A 24382-nucleotide genomic window follows, 5' to 3' on the forward strand; every position below is an offset into this window, starting at 1 on the left:
TGGCAGCCAGGGCATTAGCACACCCCCAGGTCCAACACAGTCGTGCCCCATGCCAGCAAGTTTAGGGTTGTCATAGACTGCAAACCCCACCTGACCTAAACCTCACTGGGAAAAGGGATGGGACAGTAAAAGAAAACATCCATGTTACCGATTATTTTATCTGAACATCAACATCGATGGTACCCATCATTAGAACACATCTGTAGCTACAGTGTGTGTGTGTGTGTGTGTGGTCGGTCTATGGTGAATGTAAATGTAGCTCCAGGTGCAGTAATAGTACAAACATCATCACATACAATACAGGTGTGGGATCACTTAAAACCCATTACCCCAGGGGTCAGGGAACTTTTTTACCTTTTACCCCAAAATATATTTAGATACGCCGACGTTACCCCCATGATTTGAAAGGAAGGAAATCATATAGTAGTGCCCCCATATAATGCCCCTGTAGTAGTGCCCCCATATAATGTCCCTGTAGTAGTGCCCCCATATAATTCCCCTGTAGCAATGCCCCCATATAGTGCCCCTGTAGCAGTGTCCCCATATAATGCCCCTGTAGTAGTGCCCCCATATAATGCCCCTGTAGTAGTGCCCCCATATAATGCCCCTGTAGTGCCGCTTGTACAAAAAAAACCAACTTACCTTAATCCCCGCTCCTGCATCCGCCGCCGTCCTGTCCGCCTGCTCCTCGGAACTATGGGAGAGACGTCATGACATATCTCCCATAGTGCGCATGGAGAGAGGCGGAAGCTGGAGTTCAGAAGAGAACTCCAGCCTCCGGCTAACGCGGCGCTGCAGGGAAGGAGCCGGGCGCCCGCTGGTAATAACATCTCAGCGGGCGTCCGGCTTAGAGCCTCCCTGCGGCACATTATATATTATAGAATGATTCATATGCATGCCCGGCTGTCCATGCATTACCCCCAGGAATTTCATTTTTACCCCATGTGGGGTAATTTACCCCTGTTCCCTGACCACTGTATTACCCAGAGACTTCCTGTAAGTGGTTTCCAGCGAACTCCTGACTCAACAGGCCAGTCAGCAGTCACAGAGCATCGGATAACAAAACCACTGATGGTGAGCAAACACTGCATCTCATCACTGATTGCACAAAAGAACAAGCGTTGGAACCGAAACATTGATGATTTCGAAGTTTTATCATTCCAAAAACCCATTCCTAAGCGGCATCTCTGCAAAAGCTGTGTGGATGCAGTTGAACCAACACGTCGGTTAAAGTGTTAATTCAGTACAATCGTAAAGCAAATCGGAATATGTTGGAGCAATATAAATATATGTTAATAAAAGAAAATACAAAATAAACATGAATCAATGTTGCCATACACAGCAAGCTCCCTACTCCGATGGGCAATTAAGAGAGAGCAAATTATCTGTACAGGAGGACCACAGAAGAGCATTAAACTTTGTGCAGATTTTGAATTAGGTGCCAAAGTCCTGGCTGTGGCAATAACCCCCCCCCCCCCCATCAGTGCCCCCATAAAATGTAAGGGAAATGCCAATCGCCAATGACTGCTTTACTAGTTGTTATTTGGTGGCAGTAAGGATTAGCGCACCCGCAGAGCACTTCACAATCACACTCATTGCACAAGGGCATATAGTTGCCATGGTAATCTGGATACAGGTCTATAATGAAGAAACACAATCCGTGAAATGCACCCGTTTTATGCCTAGCTCTCTGTGCCGCTTATATTGTCACCTCCCGACCTGCTGGAATCATGTGTGATTGTCACGGTGAAGCTTTGTTATTCTGCTGCAGTTTGATGCAGCGTTTCAGCTTTTATTATTCTTATTTGCTTGTTGCCATGGTAATTAGGGGATCATAATGTCTGACATACTAACATTGCCAGGGTAGAGGTGATGTCGGAGGTACAAGTGCTTCATGTGTTAAAACTCTTTTGTCGCCAATTTGGATCTATTTTAAGGGTTTTTTTTCTTCAGTTTTCAGTAAGAGAGAGAAGCTTTTGGGAAAACGAATATTCTCAGAACACTTCCTTCACCAGTATATATGCTGCCTGTCTGACATATTGTATATTACCATTATGTAACATTGTGTATACACACATACATATATATACAGTGGTGGCCAAAATTGCGGACACTCGCCCTGATTCAGAGCCGGACGCTCTGACCAGAGCGCTCGCTCTGAATCAGGGCCCACCTCCATTAAAATGGAGCGTCCTCCTGGACGCTCGTATAGCTGTGGGTCACCACCCACAGCATATACGAGCGTCCAACAAGATGGTCGCGATGGTCTTGACCATCGCGACCATCGGACTTGTGAGTGAAACCCTGTGGTCGGGTTTCTCAACCGCAAGGCCAGGAGTGATTTTGGCTCTATCAGAGCCAAAATCACTCCCACTGACATCACTAGTCAGTGAGGCCGGCTTCAGACGGTAGGCGTTCCCATAGGAACGCCTCCGTCTGGCAGGCACGCCCCCGGCACGCCCACCAAAGGGGGCGTGCTGTCAATCAACATCGACAGCACGCCCCCTTTGGTGCGAGATCCGGAGCGATGGAAAGTCCTTCGCTCGCCGGGTCTCGCGCATGCGCACGGCGGAGCTCCCTCCGTCGTGCGCATGCGCAGTGGGGACCATCGACCCACTTGCAAGCGTACTGCCGCTCGCGAGTGGGTCTGAATGACCCCCACTGTTTGAAATGTGAATGTTTTTCAAATTTGAATGCTTATAAAAACTGTTACACTTCACGCAGTGCAATGATTTATATATCAAATGAAAGGAAATTTAATGCTGAATTCAACACAACAAACAGAGGTCAAATATTTGCATTACAAGGGAAGTTATGCAGTGAAAACAACACTTAGGGTAAAAATCCGTGTACTTATGATGTTACTGTCCTATCAGTATTTCGTTGGGTATCCTTTATTTTTCAAGACAGCAGCACGGCGAGGTGGCATTGAGCCAACCAATGTTTGGAGCTCTTCCTTCTTTATTATGTGGTGCCATGAGACAATTATAGCCTCAATTAATTGTCTTTTATTGGATGGACGCCTCAGATGTACTGTACCAGTTTTTTCAAACAGAACCACAAATGTTCTATGGGGTTCAGGTCTGGGCAGTTTCCTGGCCATCCCAGTATGTCATTCTCCGTGAATCACTGTTTGCACATCCGTGCAGTGTGGCAGGGAGCTGAATCCTGCTGGGAAAAAAATGGGGCATTATCTGGAAACAGATCCCTGATAGAAGGTAGAAGTTTTGGTTGTAGGATGGTGTCAATGTACTTTCTGCTATTCAGTGTGCCATCTATGACATAAAGGCGGCCTACAGCATCTGCTGTCATACATACCCAGATCATAACACTTGTAGGATTCTTTGTTGTCGCTTGAATGCAATCTGGATGTACCTCTTCCCCGTTGCGACGTCTCACACATTTTCTCCCATCACTACCAAATATCGATATCTTAGTTTTGTCACTCCATATCACTTGTTTCCACTGACCTTCTGTCCATGCAATGTGTTCTTTTGCCCACTGTATTCGTTTCTGCTGCTGCTTTTTATTCAACAATGGCTTTTTTCGGGGCAATCCTACCAATTAGGCCAACCTCCGTTAGTCTTCTCCGTTCCGTTCTTGCACTGACAAAAACACCAGTTGCACTCAGGTCACTGCTAATGGCCGCAGATGACATCCATCTGTCCCTGACGCAAATTTGTTTTATTCTCCTATCATCAACAGCTGTTGTGTACTTTTTCCGGCCTTTTCCTTCTTTGTTTTGTATAGATTGTGTTTCCTGATAGCGTAAACAAAACTTTCGTACTCCTGATGTTGTCACATTCCCACCAATTTCTCTCGCAATTGCTGCATACGAAAGACCATTTTCACTTAACACCACAATCCTGGATCACGTCACTGTGCTGCGGTCTTGAAAAATAAAGGATACCCAACGAAATACTGATAGGACAGTAACATCATAAGTACACAGGGATTTTCACCCTAAGTGTTGTTTTCACTGCATAACTTCCCTTGTAATGCATATATTTGACCTCTGTTTATTGTGTTGAATTCAGCATTACATTTCCTTTCATTTGATATATGAATCCTTGCACTGCGTGAAGTGAAACAGTTTTTATAAGCAATTTAAGTTGATAAACATTCAAATTTCAAAATGTGTCCGCAATTTTGGCCACCAGTGTATATTACCATTATGTAATATTGTGTATACACACACACATATATATAAGGAGTGATTAAATTGTTTTTTAGGTCACGGTAATTAATGGGCGCCTAATGTCGCAATTCAATAGTTTTGGGCTTCCATCTATGATTGCGCTTGTCACACCCAATCAGACGGGGTTTGGTTATGTAAAATAGCTAAACTCGTATAAGTCTGGGTTAGGACTTTTCGCACATTTCTGCTCGTCTCCTCAGGAGGGTGCGAGCAGAAATGCCTACGCCAGTCGCTGTTCCCGCCTGAAAGGAGCAATAATTGTATTGCTCTGTTGGGCGCCCGGCACTAACAGCCGCCAGTGAAAACTTTTAAATCTCCCCCATACACTGATACCCCTTTTACACCGAGCCTAAAATTGATGCGCCTCAACCCGGGATATTTGTAGGTGTAAGTGAATCCACCCGGGCCCAGGGACCGAAGATCCAATTCGGGTATTTTGCATGGTTGGCCACGTGTCGTTCCCGTGCCACCCTGCAGTGTAAACGGCGTGATCCGGGTCACGATGACATGTCGGCTGGTTGGCCGGCTTCAGTGACGCTTGGAGTTGACGTGATCTCCAAGCATACACTGCAACGCCGGAAGAGCCGCGTCACTGCAGACCCGGCTCCAGTGTGAACAGCGCCGACTCTGGAATGACCTGGGTCGGCACCGGGGAAGTTCTGGGTCTGATCCGGATTGGAACCCTGTTCCAACCTCCGGGTCAGACTCGGAACTTTGGGATAAAACGGTATGAGAGGCCAAATCATTATGATCACCTGGTTAGCACTTTGGGCCTCATTCAGAGATGTGGACGCTAATGCATTCATAGCTGCGACACCGCACGCAGCTTCTGTGCTAAAATATGCTCATGCTGTAGCCGGTTGGAAAGTATTCAGACGCCGCCAACAGCGGCTTCACAGATCCAGGCAAGCGCGTCCAAATACAGATCGTTCGATGTTAGCAGCCCCGAGTGAGTCTATGGTGGCGGAGAATGAGACGCAGGACAGGATCGCAGACGCAGGATGTGACACGCCCCTGAAATGGTCACGACAGGCCTGAGTTTGAAGTCGACACTCCCCCTTACCTACCCCAAACCGTCCATGTCAATCACTTTGCGAAGTAATCCTCACTGCTAGTGACATCCCAAAAGAACCTTGGTGCATGCACGGCGCAATGGTAATGCATGCGCAATCGTCTGATAATCGCTCAACTCCGTACATATCGGAATAGCGTACCATCTCTTCATCAGGCTCTGAACAAGTCTGCCCACTACAGGTTCCGCTCCAGCATCCACCAAAGGCCCTGCGCTCACACCCAGCTGTATGGGGTCTATTTACTAAGCCTTGGATGGAGATAAAGTGGACGGAGATAAAGTACCAGTTAATCAGCTCCTAACTGCCATGTCACAGGCTGTGTTTGAAACTTGACAGTTAGGAGCTGGCTGGTTAGGACTTTTATCTCCATCCAAGGCTTAGAAAATAGACCCCTTATGTCTGCTGGTCCACTCTGTGTGCACTGTAACAATTGCCGCGCCCTAGAACAATTCACTAGTGCAGCCATTTTGCTAATGCTCGCGCTGCTGCTGGGGGCGCCAACAATGAGCCCATGTTTAAAGTGTGACGTTCACCCCTTATTTCATGAGTGATACACGTCATTAGTCTCTGCATACCATCACCTTCGGGTTCTTATACAGAGTCAGGCATCCTACGTCAGCGTTATGGGCGGAATAGCTACTTTGCATAAAATTGTCTGGCGGACATAATTATTAGGCCACTCAGTGTGTGTACACATATACACACACATAAATAAATATATATATATATATATATATTTATATATATACAGCCCGTTGTGGATGCCACTCCCATACAAAAACAACAATCCAGGTGCCTTCAGCAGATGGCTATAGAGCCAACAAGTATATTCACCATGTCAGCGGCACTCCCGATAAATAAGGGAAATCCAAGCAGGAATTTGTCAACGTTTCAATGCTTTAATGTATCGTTCATCGTCTTGAGAACGATGCATTAAAGCATTGAAACGTTGACAAATTCCTGCTTGGATTTCCCTTATTTATCGGGAGTGCCACTGACATGGTGAATATATATATATATATATATATATATATATATATATATATATATATATACCGTGTTTCCCCGATAATTAGACCTACCCCGAAATTAAGACCTATCCTTACTTTTGATGAATGGCCCATCCACAGGCCACTCCAGGTTTTGGGCCTTTCAGCCTGGTAACAGGCTCATTAGGGCTTGCAGCTGGAAATGGCTAATATAAGCTGGGTTTATTTGTGGCTGAGTGTCTCACACCTGGGAGAGCAGGCAGACTAGCCTGTTCAAAGACACTTGGTTACTTTCCTTGTAAGTACTGTGCACATGTTTTGTTGATGGTGAGGGCAATAGGCTCTACCATTATTATAGAGAGGGAATCTGCTGTGTAGCTAGTGCCCAGCCAGGCTAGGACTTATGTATATATTTTGTTTATGTTTATATTCAATTGGCACAATAAACCCTGGCGCCAACCAGTTTGTACGAGAACCCCAGACTTGTATCCTGTTTCTCTGGCTGCTGTGTGTGTAAAGAGGGAGTCCATCTACCCCCAGGAGAGGGACCCCTATCCCGACTGTGTCACAATATATATAATGTATACCTGTTTGTGTGTACAGGCATGCTTAATACTGAAAGCACACTGGTGATTGTGTCACTGAGTATATGTGAGTTTTTCGTACTTGATTAATAAAACTATTTGCATTTCTGGGTGTGGTGTAGCTGCATTGTCTATAGCCGAGAAGATAAATACAGCTATAACACAGGACAGTAGTGTCTACTCCATTACTACTTTATTCTAATTAGCCCAATCATTCATCATTGGGTCCTAATGAACGCCTAAATGGCATTGTTATGGGTATTCGTTCACTCCAGTGTTTCTGGTGTTATCACTGGTTCATGAAATAGCCGCTTTCCCTGTGTTTAGCGCCAGGCGCAGTTTAAACCAACTGTGACTATTGTTTCATTAGGAGACGGGACAACGAGGTCCTATACTTACATCCCCCACTAGCAGACTCTCCCAGTTCTCATTCACAAAGGACAAGATTTCCCGTTCAAAGTCAAAATATTTCTTCTTGCAGCAAATACTGAGGTGATATAGGACAAGGTGCGACACATCCACCCTGCAGGTGACACAGGAAATGTGTTAATAAATGGTTATGTGGCAAAGCCATGGTACATTAAGGGGCTGACTGAGTCGCAAAGGATCTCTGTGAGCGGACGCTAATGGCGAGCTCTTGGATACAGCGCATGCGCAGATCCTAATTTACACACCCTTGTGTACGACCGCCCTATTGTGATTTGGGCGGAGCTTGGCCGGATCTGTCCAATGCGATCACCCTGTCTTGTATGAGGGTGTACCCTCATGGGCATGTACCCTAAAGCTCCGTAAGATGAGAGACGACCTGTTCCTGTCGGATCGCTTGCAAGTAACAGTACGAATGATGACCGTTGCAACAGCTGCAGTACAATCAATGGGAGGCACGGCTTAATGCTTGCAGACAACCGATCCCCCACATTAGCGGAAAGGAATCTGGTATTAGCGTAAACTAATAAATCTGGCGTCCACGGCTGCCCGCAATTACAGCCACTTTGTGTGCGACCCAGAATCAGCCCCATAATGTATGCGCGCCAGGAAAATGAGATATGACATGGAGAATAAAGAGGGTCTCCTGGTAGAATCTAGGGGCGAAGACACCATGCAGCTTAAAGTGTGACTATAAAAGAGGATATAAAGATTACAATCACAGTAACTACATAGTGTGAACGTGAGGCCGCAGCTGGTGGCTATGAGCGGTACTGCACATCTTTTTTTTAAGAACTTTTTTACTATCATTTGGAAAATATTTGTTTGGAGAGAAATATCCCCCTAAAAAAAAAAAGGATAAAGAACTATAACTAGAAGGCTTTGAACAATAAAATGCAAATTTCCAATTGAAAGACTCTTATAAGTATCAATAATAATAATGATAAATAACAGAAAAAAAGATGTAACCAATGGCAACCAGACGCCAGCTTTGATCAGTGTAATGCAAGTCACACAATTAAAGATGATCTTTGCTCTGTGGAATATTTTAGCCACTTCCCCACGGCATTGGCTAACCCTTATAGACAGGCACCTGCACTGATAGAGGAGAAAATAATAGTATTCCCCACACTTACCATTCCAGGGGAAGCCTCCAGGCGTTCTCAGGACCTCTTGTACAGACCGAGCACTCAAAAACATAAAACCTGACAAAACAAATTAGGTTAATTTGCCACAGTGCTTTCAAAATTGGAGGCTCCCAGCAAACACCATTCTGTCTTCCTACTGACACCATTCTCTCTCCAATCCCAGACCTCTTCCCAGTGTCACCATTCTCTCTCCAATCCCAGCCTTCTTCCCACTGACACCATTCTCTCTCCAATCTCAGCCCTCTTCCCAGTGTCACCATTCTCTCTCCACTCCCAGCCCTCTTCCTAGTGTCACCATTCTCTCTCCACTCTCAGTCCTCTTCCCAGTGTCACCATTCTCTCTCCAATCCCAGCCCTCTTCCCAGTGTCACCATTCTCTCTCCAATCCCAGCCCTCTTCCCAGTGTCACCATTCTCTCTCCAATCCCAGCCCTCTTCCCAGTGTTACCATTCTCTCTCCACTCTCAGTCCTCTTCCCAGTGTCACCATTCTCTCTCCAAACCCAGCCCTCTTCCCAGTGTCACCATTCTCTCTCCAATCCCAGCCCTCTTCCCAGTGTCACCATTCTCTCTCCAATCCCAGCCCTCTTCCCAGTGTCACCATTCTCTCGCTAATCCCAGCCCTCTTCCCAGTGTCACCATTCTCTCTCCAATCCCAGCCTTCTTCCCAGTGTCACCATTCTCTCTCCACTCTCAGCCCTCTTCCCAGTGTCACCATTCTCTATCCAATCCCAGCCCTCTTCCCAGTGTCACCATTCTCTCTCCAATCCCAGCCTTCTTCCCAGTGTCACCATTCTCTCTCCAATCCCAGTCCTCTTCCCAGTGTCACCATTATCTCTCAAATCCCAGCCTTCTTCCCAGTGTCACCATTCTCTCTCCACTCTCAGCCATCTTCCCAGTGTCACCATTCTCTCTCCAATCCCAGTCCTCTTCCCAGTGTCACCATTCTCTCTCCACTCTCAGCCATCTTCCCAGTGTCACCATGCTCTCTCCAATCCCAGTCCTCTTCCCAGTGTCACCATTCTCTCTCCAATCCCAGCCTTCTTCCCAGTGTCACCATTCTCTCTCCACTCCCAGCCCTCTTCCCAGTGTCACCATTCTCTCTCCACTCTCAGACCTCTTCCCAGTGACACAATTCTCTCTCCATTCCCAGCCCTCTTCCCAGTGTCACCATTCTCTCTCCACTCTCAGCCATCTTCCCAGTGTCACCATTCTCTCTCTAATCCCAGCCTTCTTCCCAGTGTCACCATTCTCTCTCCACTCTCAGCCATCTTCCCAGTGTCACCATTCTCTCTCCACTCTCAGCCATCTTCCCAGTGTCACCATTCTCTCTCCAATCCCAGCCTTCTTCCCAGTGTCACCATTCTCTCTCCACTCTCAGCCATCTTCCCAGTGTCACCATTCTCTCTCCAATCCCAGCCTTCTTCCCAGTGTCACCATTCTCTCTCCACTCTCAGCCATCTTCCCAGTGTCACCATTCTCTCTCCAATCCCAGCCCTCTTCCCAGTTTCACCATTCTCTCTCCACTCTCAGCCCTCTTCCCACTGTCACCATTCTCTCTCCAATCCCAGCCCTCTTCCCAGAGTCACCATTATCTCTCCAATCCCAGCCCTCTTCCCAGTGTCACCATTCTCTCTCCACTCCCAGCCCTCTTCCCAGTGTCACCATTCTCTCTCCACTCCCAGCCCTCTTCCCACTATCACCATTCTCTGACATGGGGCCTCATTCAGATATGTACATATACCCAATTAAGTAGAACATGATTTAAACTGGCCATCCACTTAGGTACTGAAGTGACAATGAGAAAGTCAGGACATACAGCCAAAAGCTGTGCACCAAAATGCCTTCCTGGAAATAGCAGGCACAGCTGAGTATTACCGTGTCACCCGATGTGAGAGAAAATGTATTACAGGTGATAATCATGGGCTGGTCTCACTTACTTAAACCGCTTGATACACACCTGTCTCCATATAAAAGGGGTTTGCTCAGACACTGTGTACAAGCCTCATGGAACCACTGCAGACAGCGACAACACTGAAGCATCTTCATGTTCCATCTGCGGGAACAGAGATGTGTGTGTATATATTTACATGTAAATGGACATATATACCCACATACATACATCCTACCGTAGTCCCTAGTTTCACACTTTATACTTACTTTCCTGGACTTAACCACTCCTACTACCCACCCTATCCCTTTGGACACCACCCCCTGTCCTTTTGTTACTTACGCCATACTTACTCTCCAGGCCCCCCGCAGTAGCAGTAGCACTGCTGTTTATTGGTTAGGTGCAGTGGATCCCACTCTAAAGTCTTCAACTGGTAGGGCAAGGAAAGCTTCATGTGCAGCATGGAGCGTGCATAGGGGCCCTTCTTGAGAGCACCACCTCTCTGTGAGAGCAATGGAAAATAAAGGCTGTGACTGACAGTCTGATCTCAGAACAATCCCCTGGAAGACCGGAACAATCACCCAGGAAAAGAAACACGTACCTTGGTAGCCACTGCAAAGACACATTGCCTGCACATCCAGGAACTCCCGGCACAATCTGTATCGCAAGGGACACTGGGGACATGGCATTCCTGGTGATAAGCTGCGTGACAGGTGGCAGAGCTCAGTTACAGCAGCCTAATCATGATGATAGAAACATACGAGTGATCACACTGACTGGTCTCCTCACCGTGTTTGCACTTTCCACAGTGCACGATTTTGTTGTCGGGGGTGCAGGCCTGTGAATTGCACACGCAGCACAACTGCTCCTTCCCTGGCACAGCAGCTATGGGAGAAAGTGAGAACTGCATTAACCAACGCCTGACTAAGGGATGCTCAGCATGGCAGTAACATTTATTGATACTTAATAAGAGCGTGAATGAGATTCTCACGGGGGAAGATGTCCTTCCAAAGCACCGAGAACTGGGAGTTATCTTCAAAGCGAACTAAACACGTCTCTTGCGCACTGTCCACCTGCGTGTGAGGGAGAACGGTGGGAACAATATTAACAGATAGATGTTACAACTGGCTATCCAGAATGCAATGATGTTTCTCCATCTGGGCACTTAAGGGAAAGTTGGTGGGCATGTAGCAATGGTATGACGGCATTGGTCAACAGGGGACTCAAGTGAATATAGCATTATGGATAATGGTTACATACCAGGGATAATTTACAATTCACTCACAATGAGGTGTCGATAAGTGAATAGAGTTAATTTAGACCATTTGTGGAACAATGTAACTGATGACTGAAGGGAACATTGAGGAAAACCTAAGATCACTGTGCTGGAGACAGGATTTTAGGATGAAGCTCCTTTTACATACAAATATTATGGTGATGATACCAAATGAGAGGGTTAAGTGAACAAAAAATCACCTTCTTGATGATTCCCAGATAGAGGAGTCCGTCTGTCCACCGAGCTAGAACATCTTGGCCCTCCCAAAAACGTGCAAGAGTCTGGAAACGAGGCCGTTTGACCAGAGCAGGGGTCACTCTGGGGCTGGCAGGCGTGGTACGGCTAGGTCGGGTCGGGGGCTCCCGTCCCTCCATTACATTTTAGCAAGAACCTGTGGTTACAAAGAAAGGAACAAAAAAAAAAAACAATCGGCGTCTGGAAGAGTATTTGCTAAGCTTGTAGACAATAGATTAAGTAAGAGGAACTCCTCTAAGAAACTGTAATATTGAGGGAAATTCCCATTGTAGTAGTCAGGAGCATCACCAATGCTATGAGTTCGAGTTACTGATTTACAATGTAAATAGCTGAAGATATAGATGTGACCATTCACACTGGGGAATCATTTGTAACATATTGTATGATGTCCCCTAATATGTTACTGGTTCATTTTAGGATAACTATTACTTCTTAATAGCGAGCCACTGACTACAGTGTGAATTCCCCCAACAAACTATGCAAGCACTTCCATTCAGTGTGATGTTGAATTGCTCCTGGAAGGACCGCCCGGAGCTATTTAATTGACAGCGCTGTCAACTCCGGACTAGAGGATATCTGCTCGCCCCCTCCTGAGGTGCAGCTGCGGGAACTTCTTCCCGGCACTATTCAATGCACACTGCATAGAATCGCTGCCTATGAATGCTCAATGTTACAACGCCTCCGGAGTCATGACACAGGGTCTGATTCAGACCCGGACGCTATGCTGCGCTCGCTCGCATTGAGCGATTTTACGCAATCTGCGCATGCGTATGAGTCGCAATGCGAGTGCGCGAACCAGTCATTGCGATGGGAAAGTGCTCGCCCGTAGCCCGCAGTCGGGCCGCTATTTTGAGTGACAGATAGCGCCGTTTGTGGATGGTAACAGGGGAAGGTGCCTGTAAACGGGGGTGTGGATGTGCGAACGCAGGCGTGCCCGACCGTCAGAACGGCGTTTAATGGGTGTGCATAATTAGCAAAGTAGCGTGACTGTGTTGTATTTTAGCCAGAACTGCTCGCAATGTTGTGGTGGGAAAAAGCTACCACAAGCGCTGCGAGCAGCTCCGATGGCTCTCGATGTTCCCAATTAATCCTGCAACTGCCGGAGATGACGTGTGTTGCGAGTGGCAAAGGGGCGTCTTTATACAAGTGCGAGCGCATAGTGCGGCCGCTCGCTATTACTTAGTGGGCGGCTTTACGCGATGCAGTGCGAGCACGATTTAAATAGCCGGCCCCTTTTAGCCAGCGAGCGGCCGCAAATAGCGTCCGGGTCTGAATCAGGCCCACAGTACTTAACAGTTTCCAGAAGCAAGGTAAATAAAATCATCCTTCAATAGGAAAACTCTACCGTACTTATGCTGTACCTATTTTAATTCCTGGAGATACATTTACTAAGCAGTCAGCAGTTTTAGCCACTGAATTTAAAGGGGCAATAGTATTAAATACAAAACATCACCTGATTTTTTTATCTAACTCTATTGTTCCTTTAAATCCAGAGTCGGAAGCCACCAAAGACTGGGCGACTTTCAATAACGGCGTTTAGTAAGTTTTGCCGCTGGACTCTGGAGATCCCCTATCATGATCCCACCTATTATGGACTGATTTACACTATATTAATGTACTTTAGACCTATGTACAATAAAGTAAAATGATGTTATTATCAGATGGGGGAACTCCTAGAAAAGCTCCCTGATTTAGCAGTCCTGTCTCTAGCAAATGCCTCTCTCAGACAAGCCTGCCTCAGCAATCATTGCGCTGGATACCTACTAATTATAGTGTACATTATGTACCATCTTTTTACAACCTACAGCTTATGTTATATTAAAATAATTTTATATGATTTATAAATATGGGGCCAAATGTAATAGGGTGAACGTTTTAAAATGTGAGAGTTTAGCAGTAATCTCTCACATTGGTCGAGTTTTATATTTAAAATGGGAAAATATCCGGATGAGAGTTTAAATCGTGAGAGTTTTTGAGTATGAAAAACATGTGCGTTTGCCTGTACTCAGACTCTATTGGCTAAGTTTAAAAAGTGTGAGAGTTTACTGTTAAACTCTCATGTTTTCTAAACTCTCACCCTATTACATTTGGCCGATGGTGTTTATTAAAAAAATGCAATAAATCTTTAAGTACTTATGTTGTTATATCCGTTAAGAGAATTGTACTGTAAAATATTCATGAGCATTTCATGCAATAGAGAGAAATATATGGCGTACGCAGGATAGTGATGGTCATCTATGGTTCTACCATCGATTGATGATTTTGTTTTGTAAACCATCAGTAGATAACTATCGATGGTTGGGTGCTGTGCATGCACAGTCCTCGGCCAGAAGACCGGCGATGTTTTCTTACCATCAGACACCGCCATTGACTGTGCGGCATTGGTGCTGCGCCAATGGCAAACAACACTGGCCATCAGGGGGGGGGGGGAGGAGTGCCGGGACTGGAGTCCTGGGCCATGATAGAGAGGAAGGCTCGCAGGAAGACAAAAGGGGGCTAGCTGGAGACACAGAAGGGGGCTAGCTGGGAAGACAGAAGGGGGGCTGACTGGGATGACAAAAGGGCGCTGGCTGGAGACACAGAAGGGGTCTGGATGGAGAGACAGAAGGGCTCTGGATGGGGAGACCGAAGGGGACTGGCTGGGGAGACAGAAGGAGGGCTGGCTGGAGAGACAGAAGGAGGGCTGGCTGGAGAGACAGAAGGGGGCTGGCTGGAGAGACAGAAGGGGGGCTGGCTGGAGAGACACTGCAGGGCTGGAGTTAAGGAAAGAACACAGGAAGGGGGGTTGGGGGGGGGCCTAGCCTATTTTTTCAGTCCCGCGCCCTACAATTTCTGATGGCAGCCCCGATGGTTGCAAAACCATCAATGGTTATCCCTAACACAGGATATGTTCTTATTTTATTATCATTATCCTTTATTTATATGGCGCCACAAGAGTTCCGCAGCGCCTAACAAAGTACATAAACAACTGAGCAGAACAAGAGAACAGTGACTTACAGTACAATACAATGCAGGACAAGTACATGATATATAGACATTGCTACAATAGCGGTCATAACCCTCAAATAAGTAGTACGGTGACAGAAGTCAAGGGTTAGGTGCCGAAGTTAATAGTAAAGGTGCATACACACGTAACGATTTTTTGAAAGATTTAACTATAACGTCGTTATCGTTCAATTGTTGAAAAAATCATTCAGTTTCTGAGTTATAACGATGAACGATTATCGTTCATGCGAGTTCCCGTTTGTAGTTCATTCCGACTGACCAACTAAACGATTTTCATTAAGGGAAGTTACAAAAATCGTTTGTAGTTCAAAAAATCGTTCATTACACTTTAAAAAATCTGACAGAAAATCGTTCATAAAATCGTTGCCAACAAAATCGTTATGTGTGTATGCAGCTTCTGGGAAGGAAAAGCACATGGGGAAATAAGAATTAACTTGTGAGGAAAGACATGAAACCACAAAAATTCCTTGTATGATAAAACACACACACAATATGGCTAATATGGCTGTCATGGGGATCATTTTACTAATCAGACAAGTGCTGATAGCGGTACAAAAAGCCCTCTCTCTATGTAACCCCAATGGACCCTGGATGGATAAATGATTCTAATTTAGTCCTACAATAACCGGTGGGGTCACCAAGGGAAACCATCAAAGTGTTATTATGATGACAGATGGTTGTACTATATCATTGTAAATACAGGGTTCTACCATATCCCAAACCTTGCGATATTGAAACATAAAACTTATATAGGGACATTCCTTCTAGCATGCAAACTTCTGAGCTAATTCTTAGTCCTACAAAACAGGTAGCTAATCTTGTCTTAAATATGCTTCACTGTAATTATGTCATGTCCCTTAAAACAATTTAGAAGAACATGAGTAAAGATTTGGGTGTAATACCGGGAAACGTTGATTGTGGGCAGACCACAGTGTTTAATCGTGCCCTGAGGACACACTGGTTGCTCATATGTCTTTGGTAATTGTGAACAGCTGCTGAGAGAATCAATAAGACGGAGAGACTGATGGACTTAATCTGTCTTTCATTATATATAATGACACAATGGAGGAAAAAAAAAACTGTTCAGTCCGTTAAGTCTGAAACACTGCGCTAATCGGTTGGTATGGGATTGATGTGGCTTGCTGGGTGATGCAATGGTGGTATCGCTTGCCGTCTAGCTGAGAGTAATTTCCCATGACTTGCGGATAAAGCAATTTACAGTGCCCGCTTGCCACAGGCCTTGAAGAGCGTATTCCCTATTTAGGTAATGTTTATGGCAGCATGAAATATTGCAATTCAGACAACAGCAGTATGTATCTGTCATTTTTATCCAGTAATAATGCTGCCATGTCTTTTGCCGATAGCTGTCATCTTAAAACTGGGTACGCACTATATAATATAGCGTTCACGACGGCCATTTATTCCATCATCCCATCTACTGTTCTGCGCCGCAAATCGGACGATGCAATGAACGGCGCTGCGCTGTTGCATGCTGCAGGTAATGACACATATCACCATCGTACCTCGGATCGTGCAATGTATCATTATATCGCACTGTCGCACCACTGCATAGCGTGTACCTATCTTAAGAGAACACAAGGGGCCACATGTAATAGGATGAGAGTTTAGAAAATGTGCGAGTTTAGCAGTAATCTCTCACATTGGTCGAGTTTTATCTTCAAAGTGGGAAAACATCTGGATGAGTTTAAGGCCCGTATTCAATTTGAAGCGTTAAGTCTGGATCTGAGTTAAGTTACCGCCGATGACGTCATTATCGCCTGTTTTGGTTTTCCTACGTATTCAATTTGAAAGACTTTCCGCCTAGGTGGAAAGTCAATGCAATGTAATAGGAGGTAAAGTTTCGCCTATGAATAGCAGGCGGAAAAAAGTGCAGGATTGGGGTTTTGGGGTGCAACGTTTCGGGAACTCCCGTGCAGCCTTCAGACAGTCCCCCCAAAGGTAATCTGTGTCAAAAAAAAAAAAAAAAAACTTAATGACACCCCAAAAATTGACTTTGAAAAAGGGGATGAAAAAAAATTTTGGGGTACAAAGTTAAAAACTAGCGAACTTGACTCTGGGGGGTCCCCAAGGATGCCCCAAGTGTTTTTTTGATTGCGGGTGTTTGTGGCAGGTGGATTTTTCATGATTTTTCAACTTCACTTTAGCAATTTTTAAATATGCTGACCCCCATTTTCAAGTACCCCAAATTTGCTGGGAGAAGTTATTTTCTGGAAAAAATACTCCTAAATACTATTCTGCATCAGGAATAGAAAAACGCTATTTAGCAGCTATTGAGCCCATTTAAAAACACCAAATACCTTCAGCAAGCCAAATCGGGGGGTACCATAGTGAACCCCCATGTCAGAGCATCATTTGGAGGGTGATAAGCTTATTTCCCCAAAAATGACAGTACTTACCGCTTGTTACAATATCGCCGGGTGCCGTTACACGCGTACTTTCAAATTGAATACGGGGTAAAGCGTGCACGCGCGCAATACTTTAACACCTACAAAACAGGCGAAGTCGGCGTTAAGTCCGGGCTGCGTTAAGTTAACGTGGCTCGGCTCAAATTGAATATGGGCCTAAATCGTGAGAATTTTTTTAGCCTAAAAACATGCGAGTTTCCATGTTCTCAGACTCTATTACATTGGCCGAGTTTAAAAAGTGAGCTTACTGATAAACGCTCACCCTATCAGTAAGCTCTCACACTTTTTAAACTCGGCCAATGTAATAGAGTCTGAGAACATGGAAACTCGCATGTTTTTAGACTCAAAAAAATCTCACGATTTAAACTCCCATCCAGATGTTTTCCCACTTTGAAGATAAAACTCGACCAATGTGAGTATACTGCTAAACTCGCACATTTTCTAAACTCTCATCCTATTACATTTGGCCCCACATCTTAACAATGTATCAGTTTGGGGCAGTGCAGGCTCTATTAATAGAATCTTTGTACCGATTGCTCATTGTACACAAGAGGTAAAATGTGATCTCGCTGCATATATTTGTTATGGAACACGCTGCACAATTTTAGCTTTTTGTCCTGAAGCCGTACCATGTTATCCATTGTCTGGCGTGTGTTATTTTGTGCTGTATTTTGGAGGACATACCCCATCACAATAATACCCCTTTTCCACTAGCTCCAGTAACCCGGGTTATTGTGCTGTGTGAAAGGGCAGGGTTGAAATAAACCGGGTCGAGTGACCTGACATTTCAACCCTGGTCACGAGAAGGGTTGAACGAGAAGGGTTGAACGCAGTGTGAATGGGTAACCTGGGTTGATGCGACCCGGGTCCCGTTCTCTGCATAGGAAGAGCTGGCACTTGGAGATGAGATCATCTACAAGCGCTGGCTCATCACGCGAGTCCGATGGAGTCATTGACCCAGCGTTAGTGCCGGGTCGGGCCGCCTGTCTGACAGGTCTCAGCTAGGTCGCGCCAGGGAGGCCGCGTGAACACAAACACGGATGCATAAACTCACAGACGGGCAACAGACGCTGCTGCGTGTGACTTAGAATCAGCCCCACAACCCTAAGGCACACAAAATAATTTTCTGATTAAAATGTTCATCAATGAAAATTATGTCTCCAGATGATGATCACAAAACGTGCAACATAGTAGAAGGGAAGCTTATTACAATGTACTAATAAAAAAAAAGTAAACATGTAACTGCTGGCATTTAATTTAGGATTGGGTGTCTTATTTAAAAAAAAGTGACAACTTGCTGTTTATTTGCAACATGCACCATTATATTTCCTGAATTAGCCAACACGCCTCAAATAAGGACCTTTACAGGCCCCCATACACGGTGCGATATGCAACTTGGGATCTGACGGCCGACATATCGGGCGGACCCCACACACGGAGCAATCTGGTGGCCGACCACCCGATATGCCAGCACTCCCCTCCCCCACAGCGCTACATGGGATTATACATCGCATCCCCAGATCAACTGAACACGCAGCAAGATCTGGAGGTGCGATGTACGACCCCACGGGACCACACACAGGCCGATATCATGCACACACACGGTACGATATAACAGTGATATCGTACCCATCCGTCGGTACCTTAACAAAAAAATGCATAGCAATTCTGCATAGCACAGTATGTGGGCATTTTTTACACATATATAGTGATGATATAAATCAATCAATCATCTGTTCCTATATATCTTTACTCTCTTCCTATTTGGACATTACAGGTCTAATTCTTCAATTTGACCTCAGGACTTTCTGCCACATTGCTAGCAAAAATGTATAGGCTATTGACAGTGCAAGTTCTGAAACTACAGATGTGTCATACACCTATCCTTTGCGCCATATGGTGCGAGATGCCTTGCGCGATTCTCGTGCTACGTATTTTTCCCTCAACTTTGCGTCTCAGGGCCATATTCAATTAGCAGCAAAAACGGCCATTTTCGCCAAAATAACAATGACATTGTCGCAAAAAAAACCAGGCAAAAACGGCAACAGTCGATAAAAAAACTGGAGAAAAGTTTTCTCCATCCCAGACCAGGCATGTGGGGATTTCTTTCAGATCCATTTGGACACCCCCCTAATGATAAATTACCGGAAAAAAACTTTGCAAGTTGCGTACTTTGGCGAAAAACGACCGCACAAATTTTGGTTAAAAAAAAAATAAACAATTCAAAATGGTTCTAACGTATTGGGTCTGATTTTTCGGAGGGCGGTATGGATGCATCAAGTGTTTTAAACATTGCATATGGTCGCAGCAGGCGTTTTTAAAATTGTGTTTTTACGACTAGAAAATATACTTGCATCCATTTTAAAGTACCCCCAATTTACGTAGAACAGTAATTTCCTGGAAAAATATTGCAATCTTTTTTCAACTTTTTTGTTTTTTCAACCAAAACTTGCGCAGTTGTTTTTCGACAAAATATGCAACTTACGAGGTTTTTTTTCGGTAATTTATCATTAGGGGGAGTGTCCAAAGGGTTCTGAAAGAAATCTCCACGTTTTAAGCCAAAAATAGGGATTTTGTAATTTATTTTTCTTTCCGCCTGGTCTGGGATGGAGAAAACTTTTCTCCAGTTTTTTTTTCACCTGTTGCCGTTTTCGCCTGTTTTTTGGTGAAAATTTTGCAGTTTTTTTTTTTTGTGAAAACGTACACTTATTAAATACGGCCCTTAGTTTGCAAATAGTGTACCAGGTATTTACGATTCGTTTTGGGGGGGGCTGAAAGGGTTATAAAGCTGCAGATTAAGCAATGGCGTGGGTCACTGTAGCAGAGCTGTCTTTTGCCTGTTTGACCTGGATTGTGTACTTTTTCCTTCACTGCGATACTTTTTCCTCAATTTTGCGCCTTAGCTCGCTTACAGTGTCCTTAAGATTACTGTTTTGTGTGGCAAGCTATATGACAAGATCTGAGGACAGGTGGATGTGGACCTATCTGAATTCCAGTAATAATGATGAAAGTTTATAAATTCCAATACTGGCAGAAAGGGATATAAGAACTCCCCAAGATCTAACGTGTCAATCCAATTAGGTGCGAGTTTGCAAAAGCGAGTTTTTTACTCATGGCGAGGGTGTGCAAATTTTCTATAACATGCGAGTTAGCAGAATTGTACAGAAGGCTGTTATTGGGCATAAGGAAAATACTGGAGGTTTTTGGGCAGATTTTTTTTTTTCTTAAAAATATAAATATGAAGTAAACTTTTTCCGTTTAATCACAAACAATTTAAACGAGAAATGCAAAAAAAAAAAAAAAGAAAACATTGATTTTGTGGTATTATGGGCCACTTCCAATTTTTTATTTTTAAAAAATGCAGAAGAAAAAATTAGTTTATATATTAGGTACCCAACCAAAAAAATATGATTTTGGGGTAATTTAAGGCCATTTTTTAACACTCAAAAATAACAGGTAATCATTGGGACAATCAAGCTAATTACAAACTGCCAGATGCCTAATTAGTCATTAGGGGGGTCTCCAAGAGGTTCTGCACTGTGGGCCTGATTCAGCAATGAACGCACGGATACAGACACACACACACGGCCGCTGCAAGAAAATGCTAATGATTGCATACACGGCAATCGCAGCACAGATGCAGACGCCCAGCACTACCTAATGCCGCCCCCTTTACCCTCCACTAACGTCCGTACTGATGCGTAAGGCTGAGAAAACATCGGGAACATCGAGTAACGTCGGATCCGCACGCAGACTAAAGGTAGACCTGACCCTGCCGCAGGAGTCGAGACTTCCTGCACGCAGAAGGACGCCAGGCTGTGTCCGGCATCTCAGTGGCAAATTTATGCACGCCCCTGTAACGGGGTGGGAACGCACTGGCAAGCCTGCGTTCGACCGAACGTTCCCCGTATCCACCCACAAACGGAAATTCCTACCAATCACTTTTCCCTGGGTTTGAGTATTCACTGAGCTCGATTTTGCAGACGCAGTGAGCGGTTCTCGCACGAGCACTGCGACCCAGACACATGTGTAGACCGCGAACATCAGGCAATTGCGTGCATCTGTTCCTTGCTGTATCAGGCCGTGTCCCAACATTTTTACCTTACAGTAAACATTTTCCCAACCTTTTCACTCCCCCAGGCAGGGGGGTGCATACAAAAAAAATAGATTTCCTCTGGAAAAGCAATGCGAGTTTGGAATTGGACTGCAGTGCGAGTTTAGGCCCCCGTACATCAGCAACGGGTTCGCTGCGTTCCTGCGACCCGGCATCTCAGGCTCGGTGAAATCCAACATGTTGGATCACGATTAAAAAATGCAGATCACGATTAAAAAATGATCGTGATTGGCACATCAATGAAATTTAACATGTGGAATTTCACTGATCCTGCGACGGATTGCGGAACATCGATGGCCGCCGGTCAGCATTTCCGACCGGCGTTTCCGATCTGAACGCAGGATCGGATGGCTGATGAAAACAGCTTGCAAAAGTGAACTCGCACCTAATTGGATTGACCCTATATGCTGAAAAATACAAGCATTGTAATGAGTTGTGCATGGCAATGGAATGAGTTTTCAGGCGTGTATGATATGCGGATTACAGGTGTATACATACAGTAACATGCACAGAATTGTGGAGTATTAAAGGTGCAATCCATATTTAAGAAGAGAAAGGCAGAGCACACGACCACTCGGAACTGTTTATTGAGGATAATCCTAAAACGCAGCAAAGTGCACATAATAGCAACACACAAAACAATTAAAATACATTTTTTTTTTCCGTCCATAAAGCCACAATGCTCGAAAGTTAATGCTGTGGTTTAACCCATTAGCTGAAGTGCAAAAAGCTAAGCAGTGAAAACTATAAAATGGATAAACTGGTACTTAAGGATTGCACCTTTAATATTTTACCAGTATCAGACTAAAGGGGGAGGTATGCAAATGCAGATTTTATGCAATGATGCTAAATGGACAATGAGACAAATTATACAATGTGGTAACAATCAGAAATTGGGAATCCCATGCCACAAAATACAAGACACGGTGTAACGTTTAAGAGTGGAACAGCGGAGGCCAAAAATAAATTCCCAAGTATTCTTTTCTTATTCTAGACATTAGATTGTTGAGCTCTCAAATGAAGCGGTGCCAAGCTGCCTGCTTTGGGACATTCAGCTGCAGAATTGTAACATTTAATTTTCTTCAGTACCCTGTACTTCTCTCCCTCATTTTTAGACCAGCCGTAATGACGTTCATAAAATTGCCAGACACGCCACTAAATCCATTGGTTGTACGTTGCGTACAGATAAAGTGCTAGAAGTACATGAAAGTACTCAACCTAATGCAATAACAAAACTGATAACCTCCATTATTAACTCATTCTACATTTACGCTACAACCTGGATATTTCTATCATGTTCTCTTATTATCGTCTCATAATTTGCCTAAATTTTGTTCACTATTTTATCCAAGTAACGTCACCAAAAGTCTAACCATTACTCTTGTCTGATGACCGATTGAGCTCAACTGGATTTGGGATCTGTATTTTCCACTGAAGTTAGAGCACTGCAATTTGGAAATTAAATATAAATGATTTAGGACTATAAATTGCATATTAAACATAATCTAAGCCGCATAAGGGCATATTTAAGTCCGAAGTTATTTTATGCAATTTGAAGTAGTAAGACTGGTCTCACATTTGTGAGAGAACGACACTGGATCGCCTGCAAGATCACCTCCCAGGATTATTATTATGCCGCGGTTTAGCCGCACCAAAATGTTTTGCTGTGCGCTTTTTCATTAAATCATTTTGCTGCAGCTATGCTGGCTGATTTAGGCCGCTGCTAAAACGATAAGAGGTCAACAATGTGACAATCTCACCATCCGCAAAAGGTGAGCATCAAAAATAAATGCCCCCCTTTCCCGCATCTCAAGCACTAAGTGATATACACAAAAAATAAATATTCTGCATCTGAACTGCAATGGAATAACATTGCTTTAAATGTTATTGCTTTAAATGCTCATTTTCTTCATTACCAGCCTGGGATTCGATAGTAATAAATAGACACGACATCCTGCAATCTGCAGGGAAAACAATACAGAGTTGGGAGTGCAATAAAAAAAAAATAATCCTGATTTGTCCCTATTTTCTGCCTGGTGATTTAAATAACATTAACATGTTGCATAATGAGTTGGGCCAGATTTGCATGCAGCCCTGCTGGGAAAGTCATGCTTTGTTCTGGAGCCTCCATGTCACTTCTCTCAGACTCTCCTGAAATCCTGCACTGCTATTAACCCTGCAAGCAGAGTCCCTGTCCTGCCATAACATCACTGCGATGCCTCTGCAACATCTGCATTCTCCACCTGATCCCCCCCCCCCCCCATCCTCCTGAGGCGATCCCTACACCACGGCCTGCCCAGGTAATTGGCCTCTGCTGCTGCCTCTCTCAGACGGTGCTCCCCTCACCCCGGGGTCCCCTCAGATTCCTCCCCCGGCTCCTCCTCCTCTTCTTCTTCTTCCCCTCACTGTGGCTCGGTGTCTTCCTCCCCCTCCTCTCCCGGGGGGGTCCGGGCAGGAGCGCGTCCTCCTCCTTCTCTTTCCTCGGGCCGCACCTCGGCCCGAGTCTCGAGTGACGCAGCAGCCTAGAGGCAGGAGGAGCCAGGCGACGACCCCGGCGACGTCACCACGCCCACCCCCCGGAGCCAGCCAATCGGAACCGCTCGATTAGAGAGAAAGGCAGATCCACGCTCTATCCATTTTTTTTTGCCCCGCGAAGTGGGCGTGGCTTGTCCGACACCGATCGCTGTCCGTTGCAGCCAATCAGCGAGCTGTTTTCGGAAGCGGGAAAACCCTGAGGTACATATCAGCCAATAGGAATGCGTGGAATAAATGGACTCTTAGGGACAGGTCACTGCCAATTACTAGTTGGGATCTAGGCGGGAAAACTTACAGCCAATCACATTTCTGTATATATAGAGTGCCTCGCTGTGTACTGGTTCTATTACTCTGTGTTTTCTTAGTGGTTTAACCATGTAACTAACAATTTTTTTGTTGTTTTTTTTATCATTTGATTTTTTTTTATTAAGTCAATAAAATCTATTTTAAAACATATTTATCT

The 24382-nt window shown here is 44.9% G+C and overlaps 1 protein-coding gene across 2 annotated transcripts in view; it reads right to left on the reverse strand.

Annotated features, from left to right (window-relative positions):
- The window catches only part of PHF1 (PHD finger protein 1), a 60927-nt gene extending 37009 nt beyond the window's left edge, over positions 1-23918 (reverse strand). Inside the window, exons 1-9 of one of the 2 annotated variants that reach the window (XM_088446604.1) lie at positions 23791-23918; positions 11784-11974; positions 11299-11380; positions 11097-11192; positions 10909-11009; positions 10661-10809; positions 10377-10472; positions 8407-8475; positions 7244-7367 (exon numbers count right to left, since the gene is read on the reverse strand). In XM_088446604.1, the coding sequence (XP_088302730.1) occupies positions 7244-7367; positions 8407-8475; positions 10377-10472; positions 10661-10809; positions 10909-11009; positions 11097-11192; positions 11299-11380; positions 11784-11957 (891 nt within the window). In that variant the 5' untranslated portion in view covers positions 11958-11974; positions 23791-23918. Of the gene's footprint in view, positions 1-7243; positions 7368-8406; positions 8476-10376; positions 10473-10660; positions 10810-10908; positions 11010-11096; positions 11193-11298; positions 11381-11783; positions 11975-23730 lie in introns of both variants that reach the window. The other variant, XM_088446603.1, reaches the window with a different exon arrangement.
- Positions 23919-24382: the final 464 nt, after the last annotated feature.

This window comes from Taudactylus pleione, unplaced genomic scaffold (assembly GCF_031769625.1).
Source record: "Taudactylus pleione unplaced genomic scaffold, aTauple2 ptg000400l, whole genome shotgun sequence".
In the NCBI taxonomy this organism is placed as follows: domain Eukaryota; kingdom Metazoa; phylum Chordata; class Amphibia; order Anura; family Myobatrachidae; genus Taudactylus; species Taudactylus pleione.